Here is a 26,831-nt window from a genome sequence, read left to right as displayed (position 1 = left end):
TGATCCAGATTTAGTAGAGGGGACAAATCTGAGTAATCCTCATTCCACTGACTTAGCATGCATAATTGCAGCGGTCTGAGATGCAGGCGCGCAAATGGTACTATGTCCATTGCCGCTACCATTAAGCCGATTACTTCCATGCACTGAGCTACTGACAGGCGTGGAATAGAATGAAGGACACGGCAAGCATTTAGAAGTTTTGATAACCTGGACTCCGTCAGGTAAATTTTCATCTCTACAGAATCTATAAGAGTCCCTAGGAAGGGAACCCTTGTGAGTGGTAATAGAGAACTCTTTTCCACGTTCACCTTCCACCCATGCGACCTCAGAAATGCCAGAACTATCTCTGTATGAGACTTGGCAATTTGAAAACTTGACGCTTGTATCAGAATGTCGTCTAGGTACGGAGCCACCGCTATGCCTCGCGGTCTTAGCACCGCCAGAAGTGAACCCAGAACCTTTGTAAAGATTCTCGGGGCCGTAGCTAACCCGAAGGGGAGAGCTACAAACTGGTAATGCCTGTCTAGAAAGGCAAATCTTAGGTACCGATAATGATCCTTGTGAATCGGTATGTGAAGGTAGGCATCCTTTAAGTCCACTGTGGTCATATACTGACCCTCTTGGATCATGGGTAGGATGGTTCGAATAGTTTCCATTTTGAATGATGGAACTCTTAGGAATTTGTTTAAGATTTTTAGGTCCAAGATTGGTCTGAAGGTTCCCTCTTTCTTGGGAACCACAAACAGATTTGAGTAAAATCCTTGCCCTTGTTCCGTCCGCGGAACTGGGTGGATCACCCCCATTACTATGAGGTCTTGTACACAGCGTAGAAATGCCTTTTTCTTTATTTGGTTTGCTGATAACCTTGAAAGATGAAATCTCCCTTGTGGAGGAGAAGCTTTGAAGTCCAGAAGATATCCCTGAGATATAATCTCCAACGCCCAGGGATCCTGGACATCTCTTGCCCACGCCTGGGCGAAGAGAGAAAGTCTGCCCCCCACTAGATCCGTTTCCGGATAGGGGGCCCTCTCTTCATGCTGTCTTAGGGGCAGTAGTAGGTTTTCTGGCCTGCTTGCCCTTGTTCCAGGACTGGTTAGTTTTCCAGGCCTGTATAGAATACAAAAAAGAAGAAGGCGCCAACATAGTGTGAATCTGTGTTTAAAGTTGTTCACTCCCCACACATGAATGGTACTTACGAGAAGTAAAGCACTTGAGAAGTGCTACAACGGCTTTCTGGAGCATTAACAGCTGTCCAGGTAGCTGGTCTCTCGTCCTCAAAGTGTACTCCTAGTGCTGTGTACGATCTGCAGCTATTTGCAGCTTGAACCCTTTCACCTGCTCCTTTCTCTCGCTGTGTTTGTAATAAGAGAGATGCCCAAACCAGGTGGGCTGGTAGCTATGATCGGATGTCAAGTGTTTGTTAATAAAAATGATTCCTAAACATATATCACTCAGCCGTGATAAAGATATGGTTAAAAACAAATGTTTATTTCATAAACATATATCACAACGCGTTTCCCGGTCTACCTTGACCGCTTCCTCAGGTGAATAAACCATATCTAAACTGCACAGCTTATATTAGCTTAATTCGGCGTTCAAGCCGAATTAAAGCGCATGCGTGAAGGAGTATACAATCCCCATAGTAAAAAGGGGTGTGTATTTCCGTCAGAACGATTGGTCATCCGCATGAAATATCAGACCAACCACAGAGTACTGTGGTGACCCACCTCTAACGTGTGTGTAAGTTAACTTAAGTGTAACTTACACACACGTTAGAGGTGGGTCACCATAGTACTCTGTGGTTGGTCTGATATTTCATGCGGATGACCAATCGTTCTGACGGAAATACACACCCCTTTTTACTATGGGGATTGTATACTCCTTCACGCATGCGCTTTAATTCGGCTTGAACGCCGAGTTAAGCTAATATAAGCTGTGCAGTTTAGATATGGTTTATTCACCTGAGGAAGCGGTCAAGGTAGACCGGGAAACGCGTTGTGATATATGTTTATGAAATAAACATTTGTTTTTAACCATATCTTTATCACGGCTGAGTGATATATGTTTAGGAATCGTTTTTATTAACAAACACTTGACATCCGATCATAGCTACCAGCCCACCTGGTTTGGGCATCTCTCTTATTACAAACACAGCGAGAGAAAGGAGCAGGTGAAAGGGTTCAAGCTGCAAATTGCTGCAGATCGTACACAGCACTAGGAGTACACTTTGAGGACGAGAGACCAGCTACCTGGACAGCTGTTAATGCTCCAGAAAGCCGTTGTAGCACTTCTCAAGTGCTTTACTTCTCGTAAGTACCATTCATGTGTGGGGAGTGAACAACTTTAAACACAGATTCACACTATGTTGGCGCCTTCTTCTTTTTTGTATTCTATACAGATTTGCCACGTTTGAATTGCCTTCAACTTTTGGAAGAAGTCTTTGCTGCCATACCATCAATATTCCAACTTTGGACTTTTGGGGTCACACACCTGATTTTGGTTTGATTGACATTTTTGTTTATGAGTTTATCTCACACCACCCAGCGTGTGGGACATTTATTGTTGTGGTTTTGCACTTGTATATGATTATCTACACATATTCTTTTGCTCACATTTGTTTTATATATGTATAACAGCAACATTTCAGATTTTTGTTGTTTTTAGGCGCTGCTGATTTAACACATTATTTGTATTTATTCGTAGTTTTCCAGGCCTGTCTGTAACGAGCAACAGTTCCTTCCTGTTTTGGAGCGGAGGAAGTTGATGCTGCTCCTGCCTTGAAGTTTCGAAAGGCACGAAAATTAGACTGTTTGGCCTTTGATTTGGCCCTGTCCTGAGGAAGAGTATGACCCTTACCTCCAGTAATGTCAGCGATAATTTCGTTCAAACCGGACCCGAATAAGGTCTACCCTTTGAAAGGAATATTAAGCAATTTAGATTTAGAAGTCACGTCAGCTGACCAGGATTTAAGCCATAGCGCTCTGCGTGCCTGGATGGCGAATCCGGAGTTCTTAGCCGTTAGTTTAGTTAAATGTACAATGGCATCAGAAACAAATGCATTAGCTAGCTTAAGTGCTTTAATCTTGTCCATAATTTCATCCAATGGAGCTGTGCGAATGGCCTCTTCTAGAGACTCAAACCAGAATGCCGCAGCAGCAGTGACAGGCGCAATGCATGCAAGGGGCTGTAAGATAAAACCTTGTTGAACAAACATTTTCTTAAGGTAACCTTCTATTTTTTTATCCATTGGATCCGAAAAAGCCCAACTATCCTCCACCGGGATAGTGGTACGCTTAGCTAAAGTAGAAGCTGCTCCCTCCACCTTAGGGACCGTCTGCCATAAGTCCCGTGTAGTGGCGTCTATTGGAAACATTTTCCTAAATATAGGAGGTGGGGAAAAGGGCACACCGGGTCTATCCCACTCCTTGCTAATAATTTCTGTAAGCCTTCTAGGTATAGGAAAAACGTCAGTACACACCGGCACCGCATAGTATCTATCCAGCCTACACATTTTCTCTGGAATTGCAACTGTGCTACAGTCATTCAGAGCCGCTAAAACCTCTCCAAGCAATACACGGAGGTTCTCTAGCTTAAATTTAAAATTAGAGATCTCTGAATCCAGCTTCCCCGGATCAGGTCCGTCACCCACAGAATGAAGCTCTCCGTCCTCATGTTCTGCAAACTGTGACGCAGTATCAGACATGGCTCTCATATCACCAGCGCGCTCTGTCCTTATCCCAGAGCTATCACGCTTGCCTCTTAATTCCGGCAATTTAGATAACACTTCTGTCAGTATATTATTCATAATAGTAGCCATGTCTTCTAATGTGATTTGTATGGGCGTCACTGATGTACTTGGTGCCACAATCGCACGCGCCTCCTGAGCGGGAGGCGAAGGTACTGACACGTGAGGAGAGTTAGTCAGCATAACTTCCCCCTCGTTGTCTGGTGATAATTTCTTTACAGATAAAGACAGACTTTTATTATTTAAAGTGACATCAATACATTTAGTACACATATTTCTATGGGGCTCCACATTGGCCTTCAAACATAGTGAACAAACAGATTCATCTGTGTCAGACATGTTTAAACAGACTAGCAATGAGACTAGCAAGCTTAGAAAATGCTTTAAAATAAATTTACAAGCAATATAAAAAACGCTACTGCGCCTTTAAGAAGCACAAAAAAACTGTCACAGTTGAAATAACAATGAACCAAATCTGTTATAGCAACCAAATTTTTACAGTAAATATATTAGTTTAGCAGAGCATTGCACCCACTAGCAAATGGATGATTCCCTTAATACCCAAAAACGGATAATCAATATGCAAATAAACGTTTTTAACACAGTCAAACACACTGTCACAGGTCTGCTGTGACTGATTACCTCCCTCAAAATAACTTTTGAAAACCTCTGAGCTCTCTAGAGACGTCCTGGGTCATGCAGGAAGAAGCAGGAAGACTGACTGAATTTTTACTGCGCAAAAAAAGTGCTAAAATAGGCCCCTCCCACTCATTATTACAGCAGTGGGAAACCTCAGTTAACTGTTTTTATGCAGAAATATAAGTCAGCCATGTGGAAAAATGCATGCCCCTATAAGTTTTATAACCAATGTACCTCACAAAAACGATTAAACATGCCAGTAAATGTTTTCAAAATCCCTTTTTTAAAGAGTATATATTGTTATTTATAAGCCTGCTACCAGTCGCTTCTACTGCAGTTAAGGCTCATTACATTACTTTCAGTATTAGCAGCATTTTCTTAGTCAAATTCCATTCCATAGAAAATTACATTACTGCACATACATTTAATCAGCCTGATACCAGTCGCTACTACTGCATTTAAGGCTGTACTTACATTACTTCGGTATCAGCAGTATTTTCTTAGTCAATTCCATTCCTTAGAAAAATAGTTTACTGCACATACCTCATTTGCAGGAAAACCCGCACGCCATTCCCTTTCTGAAGTTACCTCACTCCTCAGAATGTGCGAGAACAGCCAGTGGATCTTAGCTACTTCTGCTAAGATCATAGAAAACGCAGGCAGATTTCTTCTTCTAAATACTGCCTGAGAAAAAAACAGCACACTCCGGTGCCATTTAAAAATAACAAACTTTTGATTGAAGAAATAATTAAGTATAAAACCCCACACTCCTCTCACGACCTTCTATGTTGAGGGTTGCAAGAGAATGACTGGATATGACATGTGAGGGGAGGAGCTATATAGCAGCTCTGCTTGGGTGATCCTCTTGCAACTTCCTGTTGGGAAGGGAATATATCCCATAAGTAATGGATGACCCGTGGACTGAATACACTTAACAAGAGAAATATATCTGTGTATCCACCTTGGAAGTAGAAAGAAATCTGTACACAAACAATTATACAAAGCTGCTGGACTATAATGGCTTAGAAGAGAGACTATTATGATATACATCTGGATGTTTCTTTCAGTTTAAATTAGGATACTTTTCTTCTCACCACTTAAGGTCAGAACTAAGCTAAACTTTGATGAAGGAAGCTAAATTATATATTGATTGTCATATGTTAGTTAATATGTTAGTTTTTTATTTATATTATGAAAGCAAGATTGCAACATAACTTCACATACCCCTCTAACTATTTCTACTAAAAAGTACTGGTATATACTAAGGGAATGTCATCCCAATCTTGAAGTATTTTAAAATCTTCCGTTACAAGCACACACAAGATCACAGAGTATTAATGATAGACTTGTGAAAGCAGATGTAAATACTAGTAATAGAGATATTACTTGATATATTATGTCTAAAAGGAATGGATGTTTCCCATGCCTATCATGCTCTAAACTGTAATGATTAAAGGTAGTTATTTTGTTCATCCACAGACAGGGCAAAGATTTAAGATTTCTGGGTTTTAAATATTTAATACTTCATATGTGGTATATCTTAGAAAATGCCCATGTGGGGTGATCCATGAAGGTGAAACAACACAGAGATTGAGAGACAAAAAGATTCAGCATAAATCATCTATAAGGAGAAAAGATCAGGAGGTCCCAGTGGCCCATCATTTTATATCTGCTGGTCATTCTATTTCTCAATTAAGATTTCAAATTATTGAACATGTTTCTGCTATGAGACTATGTGGGGATAGGGAATTATATTTAAAAAGACGTGAAGAATATTTGATTTATAAATTAGATGCCTGGGGAATGGATAGAGAAATAGAATGGAATGTATTCTGTTGCCGGTATATTTTGTAGAGAATATAATTAAAATCTAAGACACAAGGTGGTGGTTGTTGCTCATCCTTTTTTACCATTGATGACTTACGGAGTGAGGTCTCCGTCTCTAGAGCTTACGGATCTTATGCTGTTGGAGATTTGTGTGTAAGCCATTGGGAGTAGGAGGAGTCAATTGACGCAGCATTAACTGACATTAAAAGAAGATCCGGACCGTGGCAAGCACAGCTGGGAGAGAAGTGTAAATATTCTTTACCCCCCAGGTGAGTAAGTCCACGGTAAACTGGCGACAGCGACCAGAGTTGCATATTCAAAACAGCAGGAGCTGCACCACGAAGTTGGACACAGAGTAAGGTCTGTACCTATACCACTGTACTTCTATGACTCATTCTATATATATGGCCTTTATTTGTTTATGACTGGTATGTTTACCTCTATATGAGTCTCACACACCTCTCTTTTTACAAATGGTATCTACCTCCTGAGACTTTACAAGGCATTCGACCTACAGTTCCTACTTCCACACACCGACATTATACTCACAGCTACTACTATATATGTGTATATAAGGCTGACGTGATCATCGGGTAATATAATGAAAAATATAATATCCACCTCGCTAGTAACACTATAGACATGGACACTCATGGTATGGACACTGATAATACTGAAGATATTGTCAAGAAGGAATACTATTCGTTAAAAGTGAATGACGATACAGACTTGGATAACTTGGAGTTAGAAGATTTGTTTGGACAGGACAACACTGAGACAACTGCTTGAAAGAATGGAAACATTAAAAATGAAGGAACAGAGGATTAAACTGGACAGATGGATTCTTAATAAATATTGTTTGCTGGTAATGGTCCCTAGGGGCATGCGCTTACAAAAATATCCCTCTTTTGAAACGGATGATAAAGAGTTCATAGCTGAATGGAACAGCGTCCTTACCTAATGTTCCTTAAGACTCATGGCACTCCTGATCAAATACAAGGAAGCACAACTTAATATCCTAAGAGAAGAGATCTTGAAATTGCAATGTGATATGAATGTGTATAAAAATTGCATTGAATATCCTAACATGGATACCATACTCCAAGAGATCGTTGAAGCAGCAAAAATCCTTTACAGACCAGGGGTAAATCACTTGAGTTATTCCACAAAAGGGTAGTTGAAGATTTAGAAATACTTAAATATAAAAGTGATCAAAAAACACATAATTTAAGTTATAAGGAAAGAGAAGCACTTATTCAACTACAAAAGAAAGAAGATCTTATCATAAAAAGATCAGATAAAGGTGGAAATATTGTAGTCTGTAACAGAGATTGGTACATAGCTGAAGCAAAATGACAGATACAGGACACTAATACCTATATGCATCTAAGGACCTAATCAGATTTTTAAAAGAAAGCTAGCACATATTCTAGGCACTGGCCTTGAACATGGCTTTATCGACAAAAATACCTTAGATTATTTTATGGTAGAACATCCACGTACAGCTATATTCTATCATGTACCAAAAACCCACAAGGGGTTAGACAACATTAAGGGTCGACCCATAGTGTCTGGAAATGGTTCTCTTTTAGAACCTCTAAGTGAATGGTTAGATGACATACTGCAACCGATTGTAAATAGGCTCCCTAGCTTTGTCAGAGACACCACTCACATTATTAATCTGCTTAATGATTTTGAATGGAAGGACACCCACAGTTGGCTTATGGTGGATGTTGTGTGCCTATACTCTACCATACTTCACCATCTAGGCCTTAAGGCTGTTAATTACTTTCTTATAAAAAATACAGACTATGATGATGGTATGATAGAGTATATCCTTGATATAACTAAATTTTTGCTTGAACACAATGTGTTCAAGTTTGAGGGAGAATACTACCTTCAGAGATTGGGTACAGCAATGGGGGCACGTTTTGCCCCGTCATACGCCAACTTATTTTTAGGTTGGTGGGAGAGAACCATGATCTATGGAGATAGTAACCCCTATCTACAGGACATATGTTTATACAAAAGATTCATAGACAATCTGATTATAATTTGGAATACTACAGAAAAAGATGCAAAAGAATTTGTTAAATATCTAAATAGATCAGATTGTGGTATCACCTTTACATATGAATGGAATAAAAAGGAAATTAACTTTCCAAGAGGAGGTAGAAAAGCTAATGCAAACCTATCTCGGGTAACACTATATTGCATGCAACTAGTAATCATCCTAAGCATGTCTTTGGTGGTATTGCCAAGGGCCAACTTATGAGGGTGAAAAGAAACTGTTCTAATCCAGAGAATTGTGAAAAGGAAAGTGCCTCCCTTAAAAAGAGAATAAAGGGGCAAGGATATAAAGAAAGTACAATTAAAAAAGCTGAGAAAGAAGTGAATAAAATGGAAAGAGATCAGCTGTTAAAAACAAAGAAAAGAATAGAGGGAGATAATAGACCTGTCTTTATCACTCAACACTCTAACCAATATAAGGATATCTGTACTATAATAAATAAATACCTTCCCATAGTCTATGGTGATGACACCCTTAAAAACATGATTGATAAAGGATGTAGGTTTGTGTATTCAAAAAGCCCTAGCCTACAAAATATTCTGTCCCCTAGTATGTTAAAGCCCACACCATCAACAAGTTTGTGGTTAAAACATAGAGGCACATATAAATGTGGGAGCAAAAAATGTAAGGCATGTGACTTTATCAATATCACAGACAAATTTAAATCTCATTCAACAGGTGAAGTTTTTGAAATTAGAAATTGCATTAACTGCACTTCCAAATATGTAATATACTTGGTAGAATGTACTGAATGTACAGGTCAATACGTGGGTATGACCACCAGAGACATACGTACCTGTATAAGAGAACATCTCTTACATACATTTCTGTATACTTAGTTATGCTTTGTATTGATCTGTCAGGATTGCAAGTAACGCCAATTGTGCTGTTATACTGCAGTCTATTTATTTATTTTTAATGTGGCATATCTATACAATGGATAACGATCTGTTTTACTCTCAAAGTATTTCCTGTGCACATGTTAAAGGCAGAAAGTAGGCGTATTTTTTCTTTTAACCAATGTAATCAATCACCTGGCTTTAAAATAAGGTATGGCTTACAGGTGTGGTAGGGTATATGAATAAGGCTAACGCCGAAACGCGTAAGACCGTTTCATATCTTATTTTTCGGCTACGAGGTGGATTGTATTTGATTTTAATCTGGAATAAAGTTTTGGATAAGGAAATTTATGCTTACCTGATACATTGATTTCTTCTACGATACGACAAGTCCACGGATTCATCCTTGCTTGTAGGATATTATCCTCCTGCTAACAGGAAGGGGCAAAGAGCACCACAGCAGAGCTGTATATATAGCTCCTCCCTTCTCTCCACCCCCAGTCATTCGACCGAAGGTATAGGAAGAGAAAGGAAAAGCCAAAAGATGCAGAGGTGACTGAAGTTTTGAAAAACAAAAGAAATTCTGTCTAAAAAAGACAGGGCGGGCCGTGGACTCGTCGTATCGTAGAAGAAATCAATTTATCAGGTAAGCATAAATTTCCTTTTCTTCTACAAGATACGACGAGTCCACGGATTCATCCTTACTTGTGGGATACAATACCAAAGCAACAGGACACGGATGAATGGGAGGGACAAGACAGATACCTAAACGGAAGGCACCACTGCTTGAAGGACCTTTCTGCCAAAAATAGCCTCAGAAGAAGCAAAAGTATCAAATTTGTATAATTTGGAAAAAGTATAAAGGGAGGACCAAGTCGCAGCCTTACAAATCTGTTCAACAGAAGTATCGTTTTTGAAAGCCCATGTGGAAGCCACAGCTCTAGTAGAATGAGCCGTAATTTTTTCAGGAGGCTGCTGTCTAGCAGTCTCGTATTCCAGACGGATGATGCTTTTCAGCCAAAAAGAAAGAGAGGTAGACGTAGCTTTTTTGACCCCTACGCTTTCCAGAATAAACAATGAATAGAGAAAATGTTTGATGGAAATCCTTGGTCGCTTGTAAGTAAAAACTTCAACGCACGAACCACGTCCAACTTATGCAACAGACATTCCTTCTTAGAAGGATTAGGACACAAGGAAGGAACAACAATTTCCTGATTAATATTCTTATTAGAAACAACCGTAGGAAGAAATCCAGGTTTAGTACACAAAACCACCTAATCAGAATGGAATATATGATAAGGCGAATCACTTTGCAACGCAGAAAGCTCAGAAACTCTTCGAGCCGAAGAGATAGCAACTAAAAACAAAACTTTCCAAGATAACAGTTTAATATCTATGGAATACATTGGTTCAAACGGAACCCCTTGAAGAACATTGAGAACTAAATTCAAACTCCAAGGCGGAGCAATAGGTTTAAACACAGGCTTGATTCTGATTAAAGCCTGACAAAAAGACTGAACGTCTGGGACATCCGCCAGACGCATGTGTTGTAAAATTGACAAAGCAAAAATTTGTCCCTTTAAGGAACTAGCTGATAATCCCTTCTCCAATCCTTCTTGGAGAAAGGACAAAATCCTAGGAATCCTAACCCTACTCCATGAGTAGCCCTTGGATTCGCACCAACAAAGATATCTATGCCATATCTTATGGTAAATCTTTCTCGTGACAGGCTTCCGAGCCTGAATCAAAGTATCAATGACCGATTCAGAGAATCCCCGCTTAGATAAAACTAAGCGTTCAATCTCCAAGCAGTCAGCTGCAGAGAATTTAGGTTTGGATGTTGGAACGGACCTTGAATGAGAAGGTCCTGTCTCAATGGCAGTTTCCACGGTGGCAGAGATGACATGTCCACTAGATCTGCATACCAAGTCCTGCGTGGCCACGCAGGCGCTATTAGAATTACTGAAGCTCTCTCCTGTTTGATTCTTGCAATCAGACGAGGTAGGAGAGGAAATGGTGGAAACACATAAGCCAGGTTGAACGACCAAGGTACTGCTAGAGCATCTATCAGTACAGCTTGAGGATCCCTGGACCTGGACCCGTAACGTGGAAGTTTGGCATTCTGTGGAGATGCCATCAGATCCAATTCCGGTATGCCCCATTGATGAATCAATGATGCAAACACCACCGGGTGGAGTTCCCACTTCCCCGGATGAAATGTCTGACGACTTAAAAAATCCGCTTCCCAGTTCTCTACTCCTGGGTTATAGATTGCTGATAGATGGCAAGAGTGAGTCTCCGCCCATCGGATTATCTTGGATACCTCTATTATCACTAGAGAACTCCTTGTTCCCCCCTGATGATTGATATATACCACAGTCATGATATTGCCCGACTGGAATCTTATGAATTTGGCCAAAGCCAACTGAGGCCACGCCTGAAGCGCATTGAATATTGCCCTCAGTTCCAGAATATTGATTGGTAATTTAGACTCCACCTGAGTCCAAACACCCTGAGCCTTCAGGGAATTCCAGACTGCACCCCAGCCCAAGAGGCTGGCGTCCGTCGTCACTATTACCCATGATGGCCTGCAGAAGCACATTCCCTGGGACAGATGATCCTTTGACAACCACCAAAGAATAGAGTCTCTGGTCTCTTGATCCAGATTTATCGGAGGAGATAAATTTGCATAATCCCCATTCCACTGTCTGAGCATGCACAGCTGCAGTGGCCTGAGATGAAAGCGAGCAAACGGAATGATGTCCATTGCCGCTACCATTAATCCAATGACCTCCATACACTGAGCCACCGATGGCCGAGGAACGGACCGAAGAATCCGACAAGTATTTAGAATCTTTGATCTTCTGACCTCCGTCAGAAATATTTTCATGTCTACCAAGTCTATCAGAGTTCCCAAGAATGGAACTCTTGTTTGTGGAACAAGTGAACTCTTTTCTATATTCACTATCCAACCGTGAGTTCTTGACGCCTGGATCAGAATATCGTCCAGATAGGGCGCCACTGCTATACCCCGCGGTCTGAGAACCACTAGAAGGGACCCTAGCACCTTTGTGAAGATTCTGGGAGCTGTGGCCAACCTGAAGGCAAGGGCCACAAACTGATAGTGTTTGTCCAGAAAGGCAAACCTTAAAAATTGATGATTATCCTTGTGGATAGGAATGTGAAGATACGCATCCTTCAGATCCATGGTGGTCATATATTGACCCTCCTGGATCATTGGTAAAATTGTTCGTATAGTCTCCATCTTGAACGATGGGACTTTGAGAAATTTGTTTAGACTTTTGAGATCTAAAATAGGTCTGAAGGTTCCTTCTTTTTTGGGAACCACAAATAGGTTTGAGTAAAACCCCTGTCCCAGTTCTGGAACTGGGCAAATTACTCCCATTGTATAGAGGTCTCTTACACAGCATAAGAACGCCTCTCTCTTTGTCTGGTCTACAGACAAACGTGAAAGGTGAAATCTCCCCTTTGGGAGAAAATCTTTGAATTCCAGCTGATACCCCTGGGTCACAATTTCTAATGCCCAGGGATCCTGAACATCCCTTGCCCAAGCCTGAGCAAAGAGAGAAAGTCTGCCTCCTACGAGGTCCGGTCCCGGATCGGGGGCTGCCCCTTCATGCTGTCTTGATAGCAGCAGCGGGCTTCTTGGCTTGTTTACCTTTATTCCAGGCCTGGTTTGGTCTCCAGACAGACTTGGATTGAGCAGAGTTCCCTTCCTGCTTAGTGGAGGAAGAGGAAGCAGAGGGTACTCCTTTGAAATTTCGAAAGGAGCGAAAATTAATTTGTTTACCTCTCATATTAAAAAACTTGTCCTGCGGTAGGGCGTGACCCTTATCTCCAGTAATGTCAGAGATGATTTCCTTCAGTTCAGGCCTGAATAGAGTCTTACCCTTGAAAGGAATCGCTAAAAGCTTAGATTTAGATGACACATCAGCAGACCACGATTTCAGCCATAACGCTCTGCGCCCCAGAATGGCAAAGCCTGCATTTTTCGCCGCTAATTTTGCAATTTGAAAAGCATGTCTGTGATAAATGAATTGGCTAGCTTCAGAGCCTTTATTCTGTCTAAAATGTCCTCTAAAGGTGTCTCTACCTTCAGGGCCTCCTCCAGGGCGTCAAACCAGAAAGCCGCTGCAGTAGTTACAGTAACAATGCAGGCTGTAGGCTGTAAGAGAAAACCCTGGTGAACAAATAACTTCTTTAGAAGGCCCTCTAATTTTAACACCTCTTTCACATTACCTCTTCCTATTACTAGCATAGGCAAAGAGAATGACTGGAGGTGGAGAGAAGGGAGGAGCTATATATACAGCTCTGCTGTGGTGCTCTTTGCCACCTCCTATTAGCAGGAGGATAATATCCCACAAGTAAGGATGAATCCATGGACTCGTATCTTGTAGAAGAAATATATTTTTACATGATCCGTTGTTGCTCATCCTTTTTTACCATACAAGGTGGTGGCATTGTATGAATAATGATAAAAATTATTAAGGAACAAGTTAATAAAGATGGTAATGAGCCACCTGGGGAAAGGTATATATGATATATCGTGACATGATATGATTAACGACACAAGGCCCGAAACGTGGTCTTTATTTCTATCACTCATGTTGGAATAAAAAACTTTCTGAAGATTTTACACAGTGCTGCTGTTTGTATCTATATAGATGTATTTGAAGGGTGCAGGACCCACCAGCGAGCATGTGAGTCAAGGAAGTACTGGACATACTACTATCTTTAAAGAGAGAGATAAAGGGAGAAAGAGGGGGAGGTAATTACAGCAGTCATAACAGGAGAAAAGAGAATCGAACTGCAACTTATTTTACAGCTATCAAGAACTACAACATGTAAATGAGGAAAACGAAGTGTAAATTTACCGTGCAGTGTGGACAGAGAAATCCACTCATGTTCTCCACAATCCCAATTACTGGAAGTCCTGTTTTCTTGCAAAATGTCAGTTCCCGTCTCACATCTCCTATAGACACAGCCTGAAAAATATATACATATTAAAATTCAAAATGTGCTAAATTCTAACAGCGGTTGCTTGTTCATAAAGAGCAGAGTTGGCCATGCTCTCCCCTACAACAGCAACTTTTAAGTGTATTCTATTGGACAACTTCAACAATTTTATTAGGGAGACAGAGCTCAAGAGAAGCTGAAGCAAGATGATGTAACTGTGACCCAAATTTACATCTGTACTGCACATGTGACATGTGTATGAACCATTATATTTAGTCTGATATTGTTCTAGGGTTTGTAACATTATCCATTTTACTAATTTTATAATAAGGCAAATTATTATATTAGACTGATAATTATTAATAAAATAATTTGTCACTCCTTACTAATAATGATCACCTCTACACTTAGTGCTTTGGGAAATAATCAATTTAAAGTGAAGGTAAACGAAACTGGACTGCAATAAATCAATGAATATATCAAGCCAAATAAATAATATGTTCATTCATCAATATTTTCCTATATTTCAATATTACCTTCGATATTTGATATTTTTCGCATCGATTCTGCTATCCTAAAATTAACCTGTAATATTTTGTTTTTTTCAAAACAACGGTCACGTTGTTTAAACATCCAACTGATTCTTTGGCCGTTAGGCGGCCGTCAATTGACGTAATCAGTGGATGGTTCATTCTGCGCATGCCTAACTTTTTGTAGTTCATACTAGCAAAGCGAGCGCGTCCACATTTAACCAGATCATTTGGCAGGCATAGTTACAACCGCATCAGATCGCAAACGGCAACAAAGTAGAAACATTTGAATCGCTCCTTCTACTCAGAGCATATCTTTGATTTTATCGGTAAGCTTATATATGCATTCTTGTACAAACCAATATGCAACTATAATGTATATAAATTTAATCAATCTCATTTTTTGCATAATAGTGTTTAATATATCATGTATTCTATTCCATATTTTAATACATACTATTACTAAATAGAATTTGGGTGCAATTAATTCAGAGCGCAAACAAAGAACCGTATTACTTAGAAAATACTAGATCTATTATATAGTAAAAACAAAATTCAAAATAAAACAATCTTTTGATATTGCTATTGATTTATTTACAAATATTATTTTAACCTAAAATGAATTGATTGATATAAGTTTAAAAACAGAATTTATGTTTACCTGATAAATTACTTTCTCCAACGGTGTGTCCGGTCCACGGCGTCATCCTTACTTGTGGGATATTCTCCTCCCCAACAGGAAATGGCAAAGAGCCCAGCAAAGCTGGTCACATGATCCCTCCTAGGCTCCGCCTACCCCAGTCATTCGACCGACGTTAAGGAGGAATATTTGCATAGGAGAAACCATATGGTACCGTGGTGACTGTAGTTAAAGAAAATAAATTATCAGACCTGATTAAAAAAAACCAGGGCGGGCCGTGGACCGGACACACCGTTGGAGAAAGTAATTTATCAGGTAAACATAAATTCTGTTTTCTCCAACATAGGTGTGTCCGGTCCACGGCGTCATCCTTACTTGTGGGAACCAATACCAAAGCTTTAGGACACGGATGAAGGGAGGGAGCAAATCAGGTCACCTAAATGGAAGGCACCACGGCTTGCAAAACCTTTCTCCCAAAAATAGCCTCAGAAGAAGCAAAAGTATCAAACTTGTAAAATTTGGTAAAAGTGTGCAGTGAAGACCAAGTCGCTGCCCTACATATCTGATCAACAGAAGCCTCGTTCTTGAAGGCCCATGTGGAAGCCACAGCCCTAGTGGAATGAGCTGTGATTCTTTCGGGAGGCTGCCGTCCGGCAGTCTCGTAAGCCAATCTGATGATGCTTTTAATCCAAAAAGAGAGAGAGGTAGAAGTTGCTTTTTGACCTCTCCTTTTACCAGAATAAACAACAAACAAGGAAGATGTTTGTCTAAAATCCTTTGTAGCATCTAAATAGAATTTTAGAGCGCGAACAACATCCAAATTGTGCAACAAACGTTCCTTCTTTGAAACTGGTTTCGGACACAGAGAAGGTACGATAATCTCCTGGTTAATGTTTTTGTTAGAAACAACTTTTGGAAGAAAACCAGGTTTAGTACGTAAAACCACCTTATCTGCATGGAACTCCAGATAAGGAGGAGAACACTGCAGAGCAGATAATTCTGAAACTCTTCTAGCAGAAGAAATTGCAACTAAAAACAAAACTTTCCAAGATAATAACTTAATATCAACGGAATGCAAGGGTTCAAACGGAACCCCCTGAAGAACTGAAAGAACTAAATTGAGACTCCAAGGAGGAGTCAAAGGTTTGTAAACAGGCTTAATTCTAACCAGAGCCTGAACAAAGGCTTGAACATCTGGCACAGCAGCCAGTTTTTTGTGAAGTAACACCGACAAGGCAGAAATCTGTCCCTTCAGGGAACTTGCAGATAATCCTTTTTCCAATCCTTCTTGAAGGAAGGATAGAATCCTAGGAATCTTAACCTTGTCCCAAGAGAATCCTTTAGATTCACACCAACAGATATATTTTTTCCAAATTTTGTGGTAAATCTTTCTAGTTACAGGCTTTCTGGCCTGAACAAGAGTATCAATAACAGAATCTGAGAACCCTCGCTTCGATAAAATCAAGCGTTCAATCTCCAAGCAGTCAGCTGGAGTGAAACCAGATTCGGATGTTCGAACGGACCCTGAACAAGAAGGTCTCGTCTCAAAGGTAGCTTCCAAGGTGGAGCCGATGACATATTCACCAGATCTGCATACCAAGTCCTGCGTGGCCACGCAGGAGCTATCAAGATCACCGACGCCCTCTCCTGATTGATCCTGGCTACCAGCCTGGGGATGAGAGGAAACGGCGGGAACACATAAGCTAGTTTGAAGGTCCAAGGTGCTACTAGTGCATCCACTAGAGCCGCCTTGGGATCCCTGGATCTGGACCCGTAGCAAGGAACTTTGAAGTTCTGACGAGAGGCCATCAGATCCATGTCTGGAATGCCCCACAGCTGAGTGACTTGGGCAAAGATTTCCGGATGGAGTTCCCACTCCCCCGGATGCAATGTCTGACGACTCAGAAAATCCGCTTCCCAATTTTCCACTCCTGGGATGTGGATAGCAGACAGGTGGCAGGAGTGAGACTCCGCCCATAGAATGATTTTGGTCACTTCTTCCATCGCTAGGGAACTCCTTGTTCCCCCCTGATGGTTGATGTACGCAACAGTTGTCATGTTGTCTGATTGAAACCGTATGAACTTGGCCCTCGCTAGCTGAGGCCAAGCCTTGAGAGCATTGAATATCGCTCTCAGTTCCAGAATATTTATCGGTAGAAGAGATTCTTCCCGAGACCAAAGACCCTGAGCTTTCAGGGATCCCCAGACCGCGCCCCAGCCCATCAGACTGGCGTCGGTCGTGACAATGACCCACTCTGGTCTGCGGAATGTCATCCCTTGTGACAGGTTGTCCAGGGACAGCCACCAACGGAGTGAGTCTCTGGTCCTCTGATTTACTTGTATCTTCGGAGACAAGTCTGTATAGTCCCCATTCCACTGACTGAGCATGCACAGTTGTAATGGTCTTAGATGAATGCGCGCAAAAGGAACTATGTCCATTGCCGCTACCATCAACCCGATCATTTCCATGCACTGAGCTATGGAAGGAAGAGGAACGGAATGAAGTATCCGACAAGAGTCTAGAAGCTTTGTTTTTCTGGCCTCTGTCAGAAAAATCCTCATTTCTAAGGAGTCTATTATTGTTCCCAAGAAGGGAACCCTTGTTGACGGGGATAGAGAACTCTTTTCCACGTTCACTTTCCATCCGTGAGATCTGAGAAAGGCCAGGACAATGTCCGTGTGAGCCTTTGCTTGAGGAAGGGACGACGCTTGAATCAGAATGTCGTCCAAGTAAGGTACTACAGCAATGCCCCTTGGTCTTAGCACAGCTAGAAGGGACCCTAGTACCTTTGTGAAAATCCTTGGAGCAGTGGCTAATCCGAAAGGAAGCGCCACGAACTGGTAATGTTTGTCCAGGAATGCGAACCTTAGGAACCGATGATGTTCCTTGTGGATAGGAATATGTAGATACGCATCCTTTAAATCCACCGTGGTCATGAATTGACCTTCCTGGATGGAAGGAAGAATAGTTCGAATGGTTTCCATCTTGAACGATGGAACCTTGAGAAACTTGTTTAAGATCTTGAGATCTAAGATTGGTCTGAACGTTCCCTCTTTTTTGGGAACTATGAACAGATTGGAGTAGAACCCCATCCCTTGTTCTCTTAATGGAACAGGATGAATCACTCCCATTTTTAACAGGTCTTCTACACAATGTAAGAATGCCTGTCTTTTTATGTGGTCTGAAGACAACTGAGACCTGTGGAACCTCCCCCTTGGGGGAAGTCCCTTGAATTCCAGAAGATAACCTTGGGAGACTATTTCTAGCGCCCAAGGATCCAGAACATCTCTTGCCCAAGCCTGAGCGAAGAGAGAGAGTCTGCCCCCCACCAGATCCGGTCCCGGATCGGGGGCCAACATTTCATGCTGTCTTGGTAGCAGTGGCAGGTTTCTTGGCCTGCTTTCCCTTGTTCCAGCCTTGCATTGGTCTCCAAGCTGGCTTGGCTTGAGAAGTATTACCCTCTTGCTTAGAGGACGTAGCACCTTGGGCTGGTCCGTTTCTACGAAAGGGACGAAAATTAGGTTTATTTTTTGCCTTGAAAGGCCGATCCTGAGGAAGGGCGTGGCCCTTACCCCCAGTGATATCAGAGATAATCTCTTTCAAGTCAGGGCCAAACAGCGTTTTCCCCTTGAAAGGAATGTTAAGTAGCTTGTTCTTGGAAGACGCATCAGCCGACCAAGATTTCAACCAAAGCGCTCTGCGCGCCACAATAGCAAACCCAGAATTCTTAGCCGCTAACCTAGCCAATTGCAAAGTGGCGTCTAGGGTGAAAGAATTAGCCAATTTGAGAGCATTGATTCTGTCCATAATCTCCTCCAAAGGAGGAGAATCACTATCGACCGCTCTTATCAGATCATCGAACCAGAAACATGCGGCTGTAGCGACAGGGACAATGCATGAAATTGGTTGTAGAAGGTAACCTTGCTGAACAAACATTTTTTTAAGCAAACCTTCTAATTTTTTATCCATAGGATCTTTGAAAGCACAACTATCCTCTATGGGTATAGTGGTGCGTTTGTTTAAAGTGGAAACCGCTCCCTCGACCTTGGGGACTGTCTGCCATAAGTCCTTTCTGGGGTCGACCATAGGAAACAATTTTTTAAATATGGGGGGAGGGACGAAAGGAATACCGGGCCTTTCCCATTCTTTATTAACAATGTCCGCCACCCGCTTGGGTATAGGAAAAGCTTCTGGGAGCCCCGGCACCTCTAGGAACTTGTCCATTTTACAAAGTTTCTCTGGGATGACCAACTTGTCACAATCATCCAGAGTGGATAATACCTCCTTAAGCAGAATGCGGAGATGTTCCAACTTAAATTTAAATGCAATCACATCAGGTTCAGCCTGTTGAGAAATGTTCCCTGAATCAGTAATTTCTCCCTCAGACAAAACCTCCCTGGCCCCATCAGACTGGGTTAGGGGCCCTTCAGAAATATTATTATCAGCGTCGTCATGCTCTTCAGTATCTAAAACAGAGCAGCCGCGCTTACGCTGATAAGTGTTCATTTTGGCTAAAATGTTTTTGACAGAATTATCCATTACAGCCGTTAATTGTTGCATAGTAAGGAGTATTGGCGCGCTAGATGTACTAGGGGCCTCCTGAGTGGGCAAGACTCTGTACAACGGCAAAGAGAATGACTGGGGTAGGCGGAGCCTAGGAGGGATCATGTGACCAGCTTTGCTGGGCTCTTTGCCATTTCCTGTTGGGGAGGAGAATATCCCACAAGTAAGGATGACGCCGTGGACCGGACACACCTATGTTGGAGAAAAATAGATTTCATTAATAGAACATTCTAATTATAATTTATATACATATATATCTTTATGTAATATAACTTTTATTATCCATTATGCTATTTCGATTTATTTTTTTATTTTACGTTTTAAACTTTTTAAACTGCAATTATGTTTTTAAAAAAAAAAAAAAAAAAATTATATATATATATATATATATATATATATTACCAAAAATGTGATTTATTTAAATTTAAAAAAGTAATAGTAAAGCAAGATTGTTCACTAAACTTTTTATGGTTGCAACGTCCTTGCATTTACATAGATAAGTATTCCATTGTAACGTATTCTAAGCTATAGATAAGGTTGCCATAGTAACGACCTTCTAGAGAGATGTTGGCAAAAAGAATTTGTAGATAAAGAATTTTACACTACATGCAGCAAATAGAGTGTTATTTTTTTATACATTTGAAATAACATAGTAACATAGTAGATAAGGTTGAAAAAAAAGACTGAAGTCCATCGAGTTCAACCTATACAAATCTAAAACTTACAAAAAGCTCCAGTTAAGCTTAAATAACCCCATTAAAATGTGACCCATTTAATACTAGCAATCATATCCATGAATTTTGTTTGTATACAGAAACTTATCCAGACTATTTTTAAATGTATCTATGGTATTGGCATTTACTACCTCCTTTGGTAATGAGTTCCACAATTTTATTGCTCTCACAGTGAAAAAACGTTTCCGTTGCAGGAGATTAAATCTCCTTTCCTCCAACCTTAAATTATGACCTCTTGTCAGAAACAATTTTCTTGGAATAAACAGAGCTTCTGCCATCTCTGTATATGGGCCTTGAATATATTTATATAAAGTAATCATGTCACCTCTCAAGCGCCTTTTTTCTAAAGAAAACAGACCCAGTTTGGCTAGCCTCTCCTCATAGGTTAATTTCTCCAATCCCCTTATTAGCTTTGTGGCCCTTCTCTGAACTTTTTCTAGTTCTGCAATATCTTTTTTAGCAATTGGTCACCAGAACTGCACTCCAAACTCAAGGTGAGGTCTTACCAGGGCTTTATATAATGACAGAATTATGCTTTCCTCCCTTGAATCAATGCCTCTTTTAATACATGCTAGTATCTTATTAGCCTTTGAAGCTGCTGCCCTGCATTGTGCACCCATCTTTAGCTTCTTATCTATTACTACTCCCAAATCCCTTTCCTCCTGTGTTTGGCTAAGTCTTGTCCCATTTAAAAAATACGTAGCCTGCTTATTTTTACTTCCAAAATGTAGAACCTTGCATTTTTCCGTATTAAATCTCATTTTCCATTCACTTGCCCATAGTTCTAATTTTAGCAAATCCCTTTGTAAAGACAGTTCGTCCTGCTCTGACCTTATGACCTTACTTAACTTAGTATCATCTGCAAAAATAGAGATGTCGCTATTTAATCCTTGCTCCAAGTCATTTATAAAAATATTAAAAAGAACAGGGCCCAGTACTGATCCCTGGGGGACGCCACTGATTACCTTTGTCCAATCTGAGTATGATCCATTTACTACTACTTGTTGCTCCCTATCTTTTATCCAGTTACTTATCCATGAGCTAACATTTTCAGCTATTTCCAGTCCCTTAATTTTGTGCATTAATCTCTCATGTGGCACTGTATCAAATGCCTTTGCAAAATCTAAGTATATCACATCCACTGATTGCCCTTTATCTATATTTTTACTTACTTCCTCGTAGTATCTAATTAGATTAGTTTGACATGATCTATTTCTCCTAAAGCCATGCTGATTAGAACTCATAATCTTGTTTACACGAATATGCTCATCAATATAATCCCTTATAATCCCTTCAAATATCTTCCCCACTATTGATGTCAGACTAACTGGTCTATAGCTTCCTGGATCATCCCTGCTTCCCTTTTTGAAGAGTGGCACCACATCAGCTTTACGCCAATCCTGGGGTACCATGCCTGAGGATAAGAGTAAAGGTTTGTCTATAACAGTGCTAAGTTCCCTTAACACCCTTGGGTGTATTCCATCTGGGCCTGGAGTTTTATTTACCTTAATATTTTCCAGTTTTTTCCTGATATCCTCTAAACAAAACCCAGTTAGTGGTATGGACTGGCATGTTCTATTATGTTCAAAAGTATCATTCAATGGTTCCTCTCTTGTGTATACTGAAGAAAAAAACTGGTTTAGTACCTCAGCCTTCTCCCTGTCATTATTTATCATGCTACCCTCCACGCATTTTAATGTACCTATATTATCCTTCTTAGATTTTTTGATATTTATGTACTTAAAGAACCTTTTAGGGTTAGACTTAGAATCCTTAGCAATTAATTTTTCATTTTCAATTTTGGCTAATTTGATTGCTTTTTTGCATGCTTTGTTACATTCCTTATAAATATTGTATGCTGAGTCTGTACTATTTTCTTTAAATAATTTAAATGCCCTACGTTTTTTCCTAATTTCTCTTAACACATTTTTATTTAGCCATAACGGCTTTGTTTTTTTATTTTTACTTTTATAACCATATGGTATGTGTTGATATGTATATTTATTTAACACATTTTTAAATATTATCCATTTATTCTCTGTATTTTTATTAGAAAATACATTGTCCCAATTTATATTATTTAATGATTTCCTTAAATCGTTGAATTTTGCTTTCTTGAAATTAAAAGTCTTAGTTAAGCCTTTAAAACACTGCATTTGAAAATAGATTTCAAATGTGACCATGTTATGATCACTGTTACCCAAATGTTCTTTAACTTCTATGTTTGATATTATATCTGTATTGTTTGATAGCACTAAATCCAATATAGCTTTACTCCTAGTTGGCTCCTCTATTAATTGTGACAAGAAGTTATCCCTGAGAACATTTAAAAATCTATCCCCCTTAGCTGAATAACTAGTTTCATTGGCCCAGTTTATATCAGGGTAGTTAAAATCTCCCATAATTACAGCACTGTTATTAGCAGCCTTACCTATTTGGATAAGTAGTTGAGTTTCCTCCGGGTCACTAATGTTGGGAGGCTTGTAGCATGTTCCTAGTAATATTTTTTTAGGATTTTTCCCCCCACTCTTTATTTCAACCCACAGGGTCTCTACATTGTCACTTGTATCATAAATATCTTCCCTTATTGTAGGTTTAAGGTTAGGTTTAATATACATGCAGATTCCTCCACCCCTTTTATTATTCCTGTCCCTCCTAAATAATGTATACCCCTCTAAGTTAACTGCCCAGTCATGTGAATCATCCCACCAAGTTTCAGTTATACTGATAACATCATAGTCCTCTTCTGCAACTAAGAGCGTCAGCTCCCCCATTTTACCTGTCATGCTTCTTGCATTTGTTGTCATACATTTAATTTTCATGTGCTTTCTGCTGCTACTCGGTGTGCTTTCCTCTATATTTTCTAATGTGACATTTCTTAAGTCATCCCTTCCTTGAGATATTAAGGGATTGTCATATTCACAGACTGATCTCTCTGTTCTATTTTGTTCTAACTGACCCTCCCCCCCTTTGCCTAGTTTAAAAGGTTCTCTAAACGTGCTACCATCCTTTCCCCCAACACACCTGCACCCATGTCATTCAGGTGCAATCCATCCTTACTGTACAAATTGTACCCTAGTGAAAAATCAGCCCAGTGTTCTAAAAAGTCAAACCCCTCATTTTTACACCATGTCTTTAGCCATGAAGACATCACTTATGTTCAAATATTTATTTACAACAATGTTTTCTTATTTAATTTGTTCTGATCGTTTACAAACATCCTATTCAAACTTTTTTTTATTTTTTGCTATATTTGATTTCAATTTAATATTATTTAACTTGCAATGCAAAGTAATTTACATATAAATTATTTTATTTAACCACAGATTACGTTATAAGCATCAAGAAAATAATGCAATATAATACTATTCTATTGAATGCAAACATATATCTATATTTTTTATATTTTTTAATGTATTGCCATGTGTTAAATTTTAATTTAGATGCTAATTAGGTTATGCATTCAACATATAATTATGTCAAACTTTCTAAATCAGCACTTTGATTTTATTTATGCAATCTAAATCGAAATACTTGTATCCACCATTGTTTGCTATTGCAATAAATTATGATCATCTTTTAATAAAACATACATCTAATTTTAAAATCTGCCTAAGTGCTATTGTGTTCTATTATTATCATGCATTTTCTTATTACGAAAATATAATGTTTTTAATGCTGCAGAAAAATAATATTCAAGACATTAGATTAGCATAATCAACCAGTGCAATTTTAAATTTTTATACAAGATAACTTAGTATGAACTTTAAATCATTATTAGACTGTTATAAATAACAATCAAATTTTTGTAAAATCACAATTCATCATGTACCATTTGATGTCAATGAATGAAACAGAGATAAAACTATAAAGAATAAAATATAGATAGAGACAGATATATATATATAAAAAGATAGTTAGAGAGTGTGTGAAGGGAGAAACAAGATAAATAGAAAAGAGAGACACTAAAATATATTGAGAGATAGAGAGAGCGAATAGAATATGAGATAGAAAATAGATAGATAAAACGTTTGAGTGAGAAAAAACATAATTTATGTAAGAACTTACCTGATAAATTAATTTCTTTCATATTAGCAAGAGTCCATGAGCTAGTGACGTATGGGATATACATTCCTACCAGGAGGGGCAAAGTTTCCCAAACCTCAAAATGCCTATAAATACACCCCTCACCACACCCACAAATCAGTTTAACGAATAGCCAAGAAGTGGGGTGATAAGAAAAAAAGTGCAAAAGCATATAAAATAAGGAATTGGAATAATTGTGCTTTATACAAAAAAACCATAACCACCACAAAAAAGGGTGGGCCTCATGGACTCTTGCTAATCTGAAAGAAATGAATTTATCAGGTAAGTTCTTACATAAATTATGTTTTCTTTCATGTAATTAGCAAGAGTCCATGAGCTAGTGACGTATGGGATAATGACTACCCAAGATGTGGATCTTTCCACGCAAGAGTCACTAGAGAGGGAGGGATAAAATAAAGACAGCCAATTCCTGCTGAAAATAATCCACACCCAAAATAAAGTTTAATGAAAACATAAGCAGAAGATTCAAACTGAAACCACTGCCTGAAGTACTTTTCTACCAAAAACTGCTTCAGAAGAAGAAAACACATAAAAATGGTAGAATTTAGTAAAAGTATGCAAAGAGGACCAAGTTGCTGCTTTGCAAATCTGATCAACCGAAGCTTCATTCCTAAACGCCCAGGAAGTAGAAACTGACCTAGTAGAATGAGCTGTAATCCTTTGAGGCGGAGTTTTACCCGACTCGACATAGGCATGATGAATTAAAGATTTCAACCAAGATGCCAAAGAAATGGCAGAAGCTTTCTGGCCTTTTCTAGAACCGGAAAAGATAACAAATAGACTAGAAGTCTTTCGGAAAGACTTAGTAGCTTCAACATAACATTTCAAAGCTCTAACAACATCCAAAGAATGCAACGATTTCTCCTTAGAATTCTTAGGATTAGGACATAATGAAGGAACCACAATTTCTCTACTAATGTTGTTGGAATTCACAACCTTAGGTAAAAATTCAAAAGAAGTTCGCAACACCGCCTTATCCTGATGAAAAATCAGAAAGGAGACTCACAAGAAAGAGCAGATAATTCAGAGACTCTTCTGGCAGAAGAGATCGCCAAAAGGAACAAAACTTTCCAAGAAAGTAATTTAATGTCCAATGAATGCATGGGTTCAAAAGGAGGAGCTTGAAGAGCCCCCAGAACCAAATTTAAACTCCAAGGAGGAGAAATTGACTTAATGACAGGTTTTACCAAAGCTTGTACAAAACAATGAATATCAGGAAGATTAGCAATCTTTCTGTGAAAAAGAACAGAAAGAGCAGAGATTTGTCCTTTCAAGGAACTTGCGGACAAACCTTTATCTAAACCATCCTGAAGAAACTGTAAAATTCTCGGAATTCTAAAAGAATGCCAGGAAAAATGATGAGAAAGACACCAAGAAATATAAGTCTTCCAGACTCTATAATATATCTCTCTAGATACAGATTTACGAGCCTGTAACATAGTATTAATCACAGAGTCAGAGAAACCTCTTTTACCAAGAATCAAGCGTTCAATCTCCATACCTTTAAATTTAAGGATTTGAGATCCTGATGGAAAAAAGGACCTTGCGACAGAAGGTCTGGTCTTAACGGAAGAGTCCACGGTTGGCAAGAGGCCATCCGGACAAGATCCGCATACCAAAACCTGTGAGGCCATGCTGGAGCTACCAGCAGAACAAACGAGCATTCCTTCAGAATCTTGTAGATCACTCTTGGAAGAAGAACTAGAGGCGGAAAGATATAGGCAGGATGATACTTCCAAGGAAGTGAAAATGCATCCACTGCCTCCGCCTGAGGATCCCGGGATCTGGACAGATACCTGGGAAGTTTCTTGTTTAGATGAGAAGCCATCAGATCTATTTCTGGAAGTTCCCACATTTGAACAATCTGAAGAAATACCTCTGGGTGAAGAGACCATTCGCCCGGATGCAACGTTTGGCGACTGAGATAATCCGCTTCCCAATTGTCTATACCTGGGATATGAACCGCAGAGATTAGACAGGAGCTGGATTCCGCCCAAACCAGAATTCGAGATACTTCTTTCATAGCCAGAGGACTGTGAGTCCCCCCCTGATGATTGATGTATGCCACAGTTGTGACATTGTCTGTCTGAAAACAAATGAACGATTCTCTCTTCAGAAGAGGCCAAGACTGAAGAGCTCTGAAAATTGCACGGAGTTC

General features: G+C 39.6%; 1 protein-coding gene across 2 annotated transcripts in view; it reads right to left on the bottom strand.

Annotated features, from left to right (window-relative positions):
* NUBP2 (NUBP iron-sulfur cluster assembly factor 2, cytosolic) overlaps positions 1-26,831 on the bottom strand; it is a 667,929-nt gene that overhangs the window by 160,580 nt on the left and 480,518 nt on the right. For both annotated transcript variants that reach the window (XM_053694649.1, XM_053694651.1), the window contains exon 5: positions 14,017-14,127. In XM_053694649.1, the coding sequence (XP_053550624.1) occupies positions 14,017-14,127 (111 nt within the window). The remainder of the gene's footprint in view (positions 1-14,016; positions 14,128-26,831) is intronic.

This window comes from Bombina bombina, chromosome 11 (genome assembly GCF_027579735.1).
Source record: "Bombina bombina isolate aBomBom1 chromosome 11, aBomBom1.pri, whole genome shotgun sequence".
NCBI classification, from domain to species: Eukaryota; Metazoa; Chordata; class Amphibia; order Anura; family Bombinatoridae; genus Bombina; species Bombina bombina.
Note: the sequence above shows the minus strand (reverse complement) of the source record. Positions and strands in the feature narration are given on the sequence as shown.